Source organism: Haemaphysalis longicornis, unplaced genomic scaffold (assembly GCF_048455015.1).
Source record: "Haemaphysalis longicornis isolate Haplotype H1 unplaced genomic scaffold, Haemaphysalis longicornis Haplotype H1 scaffold_7, whole genome shotgun sequence".
In the NCBI taxonomy this organism is placed as follows: Eukaryota; Metazoa; Arthropoda; class Arachnida; order Ixodida; family Ixodidae; genus Haemaphysalis; species Haemaphysalis longicornis.
This window is the reverse complement of record NW_027526422.1, coordinates 92,792,182-92,803,922: the sequence shown is the minus strand read 5'-3', so window position 1 is coordinate 92,803,922 and position 11,741 is coordinate 92,792,182. Positions and strand designations below refer to the sequence as shown.

General features: G+C 47.8%; 1 protein-coding gene across 1 annotated transcript in view; it reads right to left on the bottom strand.

The window, feature by feature from the left end:
• Positions 1-6,367: 6,367 nt before the first annotated feature.
• Positions 6,368-11,741, bottom strand: part of LOC144144599 (uncharacterized) — a 37,753-nt gene continuing 32,379 nt past the window's right edge. Inside the window, exon 4 of the mRNA XM_077676106.1 lies at positions 6,368-6,610. Coding sequence (XP_077532232.1) covers positions 6,457-6,610 — 154 coding nt within the window. The 3' untranslated portion in view covers positions 6,368-6,456. The remainder of the gene's footprint in view (positions 6,611-11,741) is intronic.

Here is an 11,741-nt window from a genome sequence, read left to right as displayed (position 1 = left end):
CTATCATTCGTTTATAAAATGTCGTGATGCGTGCAAATTCACCGACATTCAAAATTGAGGAAGAAGATTACTGCAGAAATAAAGAAAACGAAGAAGCTGCACTACGAAAAGCTGTTTTCCCGAATATCTAATGACCGAAAAGAAATCTTGCAGGAAGTTAACAATGTTTCTAACATCTATTCTGAGAATAGGTCTGTTAAAATATCCTCGACAGAACGAAAGTTGACTTATGAACAGGCAGGATTAGCTTTGAACGCACATATTTTATCTAGCGGAAAATATACCCCGGTTACTGGTTACCAATTTCAAGAAATAATCTTGCAAAAGCCTAACGTAGTGAATTCCTTAGTGTGGTTCACCACTACTATAGAAGAGGTAGAGAGAATAACAATCAGTTCAAATAACACTGCAGCTGCCGGGTGTGATTTATTAAAGACCGGATTATATAATAACATAGGTTGCTTATATAATCTCCCGACTGTTGGATCACATTAGCAATACTATGTTCGAAACTGGTATATTTCGAGACGATCTTAAAATAGAAAGAATGACCCGGGTTCAAAAAGGTGAAAGGGACAATACTGCCCATAATTTCAGCCCAATCTCCGTGTTGCCTGTATTGACTCAACTGTTTGAGCCTGCTATAAGTGTTCGACTGGCTCAGTTTGTGGATAAATACAAAGTTTTAAGTGATGCACAGTACGGTTTCCGGAAAAACACATCCACCGAACAGGCACTATTGATGACAAAACGCAAAATTATTAGCAATACAGAGCAAGAACTATACACACTTCGTATCTTTTTAGACCTGCGAAAAGCATTCGAATCAGTAAATAATGAAGTCCTACTACAAAAATTGCATGACTACATAAAACTTGGAATCACATCAGAACTTGTAAGAAACTATCTAATTAATAGATACCACTATGTCTCAATACATAACGCAACATCCAGCAACCATAAGATATGAAGCGGCGTGTCCCAAGGCTCAATACGTAGCACATTGCTATTTAACACATGTTAATACTTTGCGGCAATACCTAACTCGCCATTGTTAGTCAAGCATGTCAATGATATAAATATGTTATTCTCCTGAGCATCACTTGCTGACCTGGAAATAAACGTAACAAACACCTGGATATTCTGTCAAATTGGTTCTATATGAATAAAATTCAATTTGGAGAATTTCTTTCCGGGGGAAACTAGGCAATATGACGAACGCCGCAGGTTGTGTGGTATCATATATGGTTCCCCTGACGTACAGGTGCTCCAAAAATAATACGGAGCACGGGAGTGGTGGCCGCAGCGGGCAAAACTACATCCCAGCGCGATCTATGCGTAGATGCGCCGCAGAGAGCGAGATTGCATGGGCACATCCGGCGGCCCCTCTCGATGTTCTGACGCTCGCCTTATCGCCGGCTCAAACGAAGCCGCGCTGCTGCCACCCCTGCTCGCCAGGGGCGCTTTCGGAGCTTCATGAAGACCTGTTTACGCAGAGCCAGCGAAGAAAGCTTCGTCTTCAGCGGAGTCCCCTTCCTGCTCCGTCATGAATGCCACCGATTTCACTATGGGTGCCTGCCGTGCTGCGCCATCCGCTTGATTTTGAATCATGTGGCTAGAATAAAGCGAACCCATAAAAATGGTCAAAAAACGAAAATTTCATGCGCGTACTGGCTGCATTGTGTAAACGATACAAATAGGCGATCAAATAAAATGAGAAGGGATACCATTGGAGTCCAGTTACTGCAACACAAATATACTTTATTACGCGGGAGACACACACCTACACAAATTCACTTAAAAATGAAAGGTGTCCCGGCTTGAGAAGGAAGCAATTGCGCGTACAAAGTGATGCGACGATAATTGGACCACTTAAAAAATTTTCCAGAGCGAACCGCCGCTCTGTTCGCGCTCACACTTAGCTTAGTAAGCGGTGAAATTTCGATTACCTTCATCGCGTCCGCCATCCTGGAGCGAACTACTCACACCAATAAAGTTATCCGGGTCGCTCGCGGAGGTTGTTTCTGTCTTTTGTGACCATGTTCTTGTTATGTGGATAACACGTGCAAGCTTTCACTTCAAGGTTGAAAAATGTTTAAAATACATAAGTATGCGCGCTTTTGGCGTGCGGTTCAGAAGCTGGGCACCTTGTTCGTTTGTCTTCGCCGGCGCGTTCTGTCTATAGGAAGTTTTGCGTGCGCTCAACTACTACATTTTATGCACGCAGTCTGCTTCGCCGACATTGCCACCTCACTTTCACTGTCCGGCAGTGTGCCTGCCCTAGGCATGTTGCTTCACCGCGTTCATTCCGTTACCACATGTGAAACCGGTGGCATTCACGATGAAGCAGAAAGCGGACCCGCTGAAGACGAAGCTTTCTTCGCTGGCTCTGCGTAAACAGGTCTTCATGAAGCTATGAAAGCGCCCCTGGCGAGCAGGGGTGGCAGCAGCGCTGCTTCGCTTGAGCCGGCGATAAGGCAAGCGTTAGAACATCGAGAGGGGCCAGCCGGATGTGCCCAGGCACTCTCGCTATCTGCGGCGCATCTACGCATAGATCACGCTGGGATGCAGTTTTGCCCGCTCCGGACACCGCTCCCGCGATCCGTAATATTTGTGGACCACCTTTACACGTCACCATGCTGTTTCACATGGCGTGGCAGGAGTCCTCCTGCTGTTCAGTTATGCGGACCATCCCACCTAGCCATCATGGTTTCCAGCTTAGATGCGAATTATGAACTCATTATAGAACAGTCGGCTCCGTTATCAGTCAGTGGGGCTGCATCCAAGCCATTCATGCAAATCTGAACGTTTAATGCCGTGGTCGTCCTGTTTTGGATAAGTCGTTGAGTGTACAATATTACGGCTGGTTCGCGCTGGCGGTCACTCGGTAGACGTCTTCGTTGTCGTCATGTTGGTAATTGTGCGATTGGTTACTTCTGCCAGGCGTCGCGCTGTGTGGCGGTTGTCGTTTTTGGGGTAAGCTCAGAGTTAAATCTTGGCGTCACGGTGGCGCGTCGTGAATGTCGCTTTTCGGTGTGTTGTTTCGTCGTTGGAGGGTTTACGTTTTTTTCAGCACCAATTATTTCCAAAAGCAGAGCATTGATTGCATGGTGCTACTTTCTCCATCAAATTTCAAGCGTCTTCTCCAACAACGCTACCTCAGTCGCGAATTCATCCGCCGTCGTATGGATGTTACGGAAAAGGCAAGCGAATAGCTTTTATTCAGGAAACAAGATTTAGCCCATAAAAGGCATGAACTGTGAACAGGCATGACGGGCGCTAACTCGCAACTGTATTTTATTAAACAAACGGCAAGCATATACATTGTAGTCATTATCCAACACGGGTATACAAAATGAGACAGGCATGTGGTCCAGGCACACTTAAAATAGCATCAGAAAGTTATCAAGCAAGACACACTCTTTTGCGTAGATTGACAAAGATGGCTCGGTCACTTTTTACCAAAAGCTCTTGCTTTACCTCTCGCATTAGAAACGTTAGCTAATTTTCATCCATCATTTCCCGGTCCGCACGGCGAAACGGTCTCTTCTTTTCCTCAAGAAATATGATGACCTCTTCGTTGGTATGTCGGGTGCGCGTTTCGAGCAAAATAGCGTATTCTTCATTTCGCACTACGCTAAAATGTGTTAAGGAACTCGGTTTTAAATTGAGACCAGTCGTTGAGGTACCTCTTACGGTTCTCGAACCAAGCTCAAGCTGAATCTCGCTATTAGAAGAAAACGTCCAGGAAAATCGATTTGTCGTCCCAATTGTTGAACATACGAACGAGCTACAGCTTCTTTATTCACTCATCTGGGTCTTCAGCGTGAAATTCCCGGAACAATTATGCTTCCCGCGCTGTTGCGAAATCACGGTGACGAGCTCGTAGGGTTGGTCATCGTCGTTGTCTCCACTTTCGCCACATTGTCTTGAAGAAAACTATATTTTTCGGAAATAGCTTCGTGGATTAACCGAGCGAATGCTGGCCGCATCGAAGAAACACTGCAAATAGGAGTAGAAGTAGCGGTTAAAGGTTGGAAGAAAGTGGGTTTGGCCGGCTGTCTGTCAACGTCTTGAATACGCGTCATTCCTCTTACCAGAAAAAACAATGCCCAACCAACATCAACCTTGTAAAGGTTAGAGGTCGAACCAGTACCTCGCACCAGACCTAACGACTGGTTCCGACACCCATCCCCATCACCTGTATTTCCGATTACGCAAAACCCGCTGAAACAGCACACTTGCGACTACCTCACAGGACACCCGGAAAGTTGCAGACACAAAAGTGTACACAAAATGTCCCTCCGGCGTCTCACCCCACCCCGGTCCAGCTGCGGATGCCTCTGCGGATACCGGGCGCGACCGTCGATCAGGTGGTGCTCGTCGAGCCTACGCCGCGAAGCGTACACGGCGTCAGGATGCGTTGATGACACGCCTCGAGCACACACGCTATCAGGCTCTCAGGCTCGGATTTACGCCGTGAGGCATGCGGGCACCGGGGCTGTCGTCATGCTCCTTAGGAACGGGCCTGTGGAGACACGCCAGGGCCGCTCCCTAGCCCGGAGGTCCATGACCACTGAAACGACCGGTACTCCAGGCCCGGTCGCCGGCCCGGAGATCCGAGAACTCAGGATCGAGAGGTACGCCTGGTCCACTCACCGGCCTGGAAGTCCAAGAACACGGGGCGAGCAGCTCAGTCTTTATTTTTCTGTTCTTCCTTCGTGTGCCTCCGTCTTCTTCCTTCTCGTCGTCGATCCCTCCCGTCATTCACACTTTACCGCGGTTTCTCGGATAAGGCGTTCGCCATTGAGTCATTCCGACACTCCACGTTGCGCACCAACACTACAATACCACACTTCACCAAAATCAACCCCCTTTTTAGAAAGTTGTGGATACAACTATTCCTAGTTCCGGAGATGTGCTGTTTAAAGGAATTATTTGAAAGTGCCTTACAAGGGTCCGCTTACAAGATAATTGCACAACAAATGTACAGGAGAAACTATACAAAAGACGCACAGAACACACGACATTCAATGGTCACGATGTAAAACGCGGATTCAGTTCGTCTAATTACGCCCTGCTCATGTAGTCGCCACCAACGTTTTCAGTGCCTTTGATATAATGTACGGTGAAATCTTACTCCTGAAGTGACAAGCTCCATCGCAAAACCCTGTTGTGGACGTGTTTCGCAGACTGCAAGTGTACTGTAGAGGTTGATGGTCGCATTCAATAATGAACGGTTTGCCATAAAGGTAAACGTGAAATTTACGGACTCCCCAGACCAGCGCTAAGCACTCGCCAAGGATGATGCAGCTTCTTTCAGCAAACACGATTTGTTGTGCGAGCTTGTGGTACCCAAACAACGGAAAGAAATACAGGTGTGCTGAAGACGCAGTTAACAGCGTGGCGTGCACAGGCAATCATAGGCGAATAAAATTTCACGCTTTTTTTATCTCTCCGCGTGATGTTATTTGGAAAACATGGAAATCGGTGAGAACTCTGGTCATGAAACCAGAACATTCACGTCAAGTGACGACAAGGCTCAACACTCTCTCTATCAAATCAGATAGCGTGTGCGGCATACAAAAGCATTGAGGGAAGCACGCGCTTTGCATTCAACTTAGATAGGACATCCGGGAGCACCCAGACGCTGGAAAGAAAACACTTAAGAAAACAAAACGGAAGTTTGGTTCACGGCAATATCATTGTGAACAACTCAGGGCTAAGTGCTTTAGGGAAATATATTTCGTAGAACAGGGCGCTTATTTGGCTGTACAACTCAAAATTTAGCACTGTTGTCATCGTTCTTGTCAAAGGCCAAGAAGCCAACTGCGGGAACTCAGGTGTGAAAATCGCTCATTTTGTACAACAATAGTTACTTTCAAAGAAAGACGACAAAATAGCAACTTATAATAAATTACTCTTCAAGAGGTTGTCCTACGGTAATATATCCTATTAGGAATTACGTCATAATGTTGACATATATTAGTGTTTGACACCATAGCTAATAACTGAGATCATTGTGATTTAGGGGGTTATATTGAGTCGGACTAGTTCATAACTGGAGCGAAGAAAAAAATTACGGCTTTGCTTTGACGTAATCATTCGTTTGAAAGGGTAAAAACTTCTAACCTGTCACTAACCTGTGATTTTCAGTTGCTTTCAAAAAAGTTTAGTGGGTTTAAAAGAATGACACCAAGTAAACATATTAATATAAATTTTACTAATAATGATTTTACTGCGTTATTTAGTTTTTTACAGGTATGCAAGGTAAGATGGTTTTCGTTTACAAATGGAACCCAGCAATAAAATTACGCATTTCACTGTAAAGGGCATAATTTTGTGTAAAGAACATAGAAATGCTGCTTGCAATGTTCATCTGTTTATTTACTTCTCGCATTTTGCAACCTTGTATAAAATCAGCGCCTGCGAAACACTGGTTACTACTTGGGTACGTCAATTGGGGCAGACTGTTTTCTGCATGTCCTTGAGACATTTTCCCATGCCGAGTGCGCGCGCAATATTACTGTGAACATCGTCCGTCTTGAAATCTTTTGTTACTGGAATTACGGGCCCAATTTCATAGTTTTCCGGAATCTTGTCATACTCTCTGAAAAGTTGTACATAAACATGAGGGATGATACAGGAACTTTTTATAACGTTGACTTACACAGCAATGCAATTCATATGCCTCATTACGCAATCGCTACGAGAGCTTTTTCTTCACTGCAGAGAAGATGTTGTTATAGGTTTGGGCTGATATTTCAAGATGATTTCAGGTTTTTTTTAAATTACGCACAAGGTACAGAGGAATTGGACGTGCATCTGCTCGCTTTGCTCCAGATGTCGTCAAAAGACGATAGAAGGGCAGTAGTATTCCCTGCTTTCCTCTCTACCCCGCCACATCTCTCGTTATTAACTTCCTGTGCTGCTTGTCGCTTGATAAGCTCCTTTGAGTTCGCTTTCTTGTATACAAATTTCATGCGTTCGCACCGTTACAGCGCCATCCATTGGGCCTATTTCTTTGGTTAAACTTACGGTCTATCCTCTTGGTGAAACCTCCAGGGCGAGCCCTTTTGGTATTTCCGGAAAAGAACGTTCTTCCAGTCTTGTTTTTAATATTTCGCGCTGTTAAAATTATTTCCACATTTAGTTTTTATTAAAATAAACACTGCTAGTATCCGTTACGCATTTATTTTATACCTGACACATACCGAAAATTGCCTTGTTGTTGTACAGTGTTGAAAGAATTGACTACTTCTTCAGATATAGTAGTTGGCAACTGCTTTAAGCAAAGAATCTCGTTCTTCAAAAATTATCTACACTTTTTGCCGGTCACCTCAATCGACATACCGAATACAGACAAACAGATCAATATTTTCGCGTGTAGGGAGCCGAAGAAAGACTATCCTCTGTAAGCGTAGCACAAACCAGAGTATTTCAAGGCCTGTTCCAGCCGTTGCGCTTAGTCAGAAGCGTTGCACCTTTGAGTGGCCCTTTCCTGCAGTTGCACTCCATGATGTCTGCCAAAACAGCAAATAGTATCGACAATTTTCTCCAGTAAAAATAATATTTCCTTAGTCAGCCCATAAACTAGTAACAACTCACTTCGAGGTTCCACCTCTAGAAATGTGCGCATGCATGCGTGCGTGCGTGCGTGATTGTGTGTGTGCGTGTTTGTGTGCGCGCTAGTGCGTGCGCGCGCGCGTGCGTGCTTGCGTGTGTGCGTGCATCTGCGTGTGTGCGTGCCTGTGTGCCTGTGTGCGTGTGTGTGCGTGCGCGCCGTCGTGCGCATGCGTGCGTGTATGTGTGTGTGCGCGTGCGTGGGTGCATGTGTGTGTGTGTGTGTGTGTGTGTGTGTGTGTGTGTGTGTGTGTGTGTGTGTGTGTGTGTGTGTGTCTGTGTGTGTACGTGCTCATGCGTGCGTGCTCGCATGCGTGCGTGTGTGTGCGTGTGTCTGTGGCTGTTTCTGTATGTGTGCGTGTGTCTGTCTGTGCCTGTGTACACAGTCTGTGCACGGGCATGCGCGTGCGCGTGCGTGTGCGCTATGAGAGGAACAGGAACGCCTTCTTCGTCAGCTTGAAACTGAATCCCTCCCGCGTTTACCGTACTTCATGATATTCATCACTCACTGTATCCGACAACACACTAGCAGCACTGCGGAGAATAGATTACATTACCATACGTGGGCCTGCAAATCTGAGCCCTTGCCTTCAAATCACGTCCCTCGTCCAGTTGGAAGCAGCGCTGGGTTGCTCAGACTTGGATCTCCAGAAGTCGCTCACGGGTCGGGCAGCCGCAGTCACCAGTACTACGGTATGCGGCCACCAAGTTGTACTAACCCTTGCTTAAATCAAGTTTTCTCTCTCTCTCTCTCTCTCTCTCTCTCTCTCTCTCTCTCTCTCGCTCGCTCGCAAAGTTCGTCGTCGACTTTCTTTGTCGGTCTGGAGCCCTGCTCGGCAAACGCAATACCGCCCACTTCTGACGTGCAGCGGAGTATCAAGGTAGGCGTGATGGCGTTTTCTCTTGGTGTTTTATTTCTTATTCTTCTTCTTCTTTTCTCATTCTTTCTGTTGGAGTTGTACCCAATACCCTCAAAGGCGGATTGACACGTACTTGAGAAGTCTACTCAGTTATGAAAAGCAAGTATAGATAAAGGTGGGAAAGGACCGGAAGAAAAAGTAACCAGATTTGCTCAGCAGGTTCAACAAAAACATACTTAAAAGATCTTTTTACAAAGTAGTCATCAATGGCGGATGTTTAAGCGCATAGATACGTATATAAAAGCTTTATTAGTCATTGGATAGGGGTACGCATCAGCAGCCTTGGTCCGGGACCCACTGGGCCCTGTGATGATGTGTGCCCCTAGTTCACAGTTTCTTTGAGTTTCTCCGCAACAGGAAGCCACTACTCCTTGGTTCAATTTTGTGGTTTTTAGGGTTAGTAGACAGTTTTGTATGCATTAGTAGGCAATTATCTGAATTTCTGCCAGTTTTTTTGGTGTGTTAGTGACGTTGCTGTCGCCGACAGATAGAGGTGCAGTAGTTTTCACTTAATAAAATGCTTTGTTAGGCGTGTTGGTTCGTGGCTTCAAAAATTAATAGGACCGCAAAGGACGAGGACACAGAAACAGAGAGAGAGAGAGAGAGAGAGAGAGAATACAGAGTAGACGGGACGAGCGCTCACTACCATTGGATTAGAAAAAAACTTTTATTGATTGGAAAAAACTTTTATTGCTCACTACCAACAATTTCCTTTCGAACCCTCCTCTGCATATAAACGTCAACACCGCAGAGGCGCGCCGCCGCACGTACCACCTGAAGCGTAAGCCACATGCGCGCTACCGATTGCGACATAAAAGGTGGAACTTGCCCTCCCGCAAACACACCGACGTCGTACTGACACAATCTTTGCCCCTATTTTTGTGAAAGTAGGCCTCCAAAAGTTCGCGTGCCACCGTGTCTCTGCTGCGTCCCAGCACCCTCAACTCATGGAACAGCGGCACGTATTTCCATTTTGCGCAGTGCGCAGGAAGATTCGCACCGCTATCACTTGTGAGTGATGGTTCATATTCACGGGCCCGGTCGTTGATACACCGGCCGGATTGTCCTATATAGGACTTGCTGCAGTCAACAAGCACCGCCACATGGTTCGTGCTGCAGTGACCGTTCCGTAAGGATACTGTACCATCTACAAAGACGGGGAGCGCATTATACCCGTCCGGCACACACAAGGCTATAACCATCAAGAGATTCGCCACTGAAATTGTCGAGAAAATTGCCATGGTTTTAAAGTTCCACCACATTCCTCACTACGCTACCATAGTCACAGATTCAGTCAGCATGCATGCCTTCAATACCAGCCAGGCAGAGGTTGAGGAATCTAGGCACCAACTACCAACTGTGGGGCGAATCGCATATTACGACTGCGTTGGCAGGATTTTTACCCACATCCTGGCCACGAGTCCTCCCAGGGGATCGAGCAGCTCGCGCCTCCACCGGCGGCCTCTAACTCCGTGCTCCCCAGTGGATCCGGACACACTTCTAGATGAAAGATTCTTGGGGGGAAAACACTGCACTGACGTACTACTACGCAACCACCTGGCTTGCCGTTTCCACGTGTCCCCCAATTCTGAAATGAAGGAATAATACTTTTCTCCGTGGTATGCGATTCGCCACCAGGTGGCCGAACCGTGTTGACGCGCGGTGCATGGGCTCCCGTTTTACACTCGCCAATCGTCGGTTAAATCCTCCATCCGGTGGATTACTTGGCACCACGCGATTCCTCTCTACAAGCGGCATCTAACAAGCCTACACTCAAGTCAGTGAGTGGACCACAGATATTTTACGACGACTTGAAATTCTGAAGCGAGGCCTCTCATGAAAGTATAGAACACACGAGCGAGCATAGCAGCCACTTACGCGTGCATCGGAGCCTGCCGTGGCCGAACGCCACGTGCACGTGCTCGCTCCACAGCCGCCCATCGCCACAGAGAAACGCTTTCGAGCAGCCGCGATGGAGGTAGTTGTCGACGGTGAAGAGATTCCCCCCGAGGACTTCGCAAGCGAAGAATGGGCCGAAATTCGGCGCAAGCAGCGAGCACTGACCTTGAAGAGGACCTCAACCACCGGAAGTCCCAACACGACGCCCAAAGTGGTTTCACCGAATTCCCGCAAAAGCCGGTCGCTACGTCGAGATCCACCGATGGAGCGCTTGCCGGAGACCGACATCAAAATCGTGCTCCGACCGCGAGGAGGCCTCGACCTAAGGTCGGTAGCGCCTGCAACTATCGCCAACACCATCTCTAAATCAGCACCAGTCCCCCTGAGTCCAGAAGATCAAGTTCGTGTGAACCAAAATTCCAACTACATTCTGATCAGCATCCCCGACGATATGCGAGCCCGCAAATTCGCAAGCATCACATCCCTTGTTATCAACAACAAGCAATACGACATCTCCGCGCACGTCTCGGCCACCGCCAACACGGTGCTGGGAATGATTTTCAAAGTTCCCGAAGACGATACTCCGGAAGAAATAACTCACCATGTGGTCGACTTCAACCCAGACCTGCCAATCCTGTCGGTCAAGCGACTCGGAAACACTGACGCCACTCAGATCCTCTGTGACGGATGCAAGGTTCCGTTTTGGATTCGATACGGCCACACCACGTACCGATGCACGACGTTCCGACACAAGACAGAAGCTTGTACGCAGTGCTAACAGCGAGGTCACAGGTGTGACATCTGCCCGAAACCAACGACCAGGTGCCCCAAATGCGGCATCGCCAATCCCAGTGAGGGACATCCGTGCAAGCCAAAGTGCATCGTGTGCGGAGGAGCCCACCTCACGGGATCCACAGCATGCCCGTACCACTTCAAGTCACGTCGCCCCCTACGCCCGCCGCCAGAAACAACGAGCGGCGGAGAGGCGAAAGGAGGAACTCCGCCGAGAACTCAAAACCACCAAGAGTGGCCCGCCCTGCCAGAACGCAGCTCTCGCACGACCCAGACCCCGGCAAGAGGAAGAGCCCCGTCGACGTCGCAATCGAAGTACAAGTCGAGATCTCCATCGGCCAGCAGCGCCAAAGCCAACGCCACGAGGTGGGCCACCCCTCCCCCCCCCCCCCCCCCCCCCCGACCACGCCACAGAAAACAGCCGATAATGGAAAGTCGGTAAGCTTCGGTGGTGGAGCCTCCCACCCCTGCGCCTCGTACCCAAGCCCTCAAACCCCTGTCAAAGAA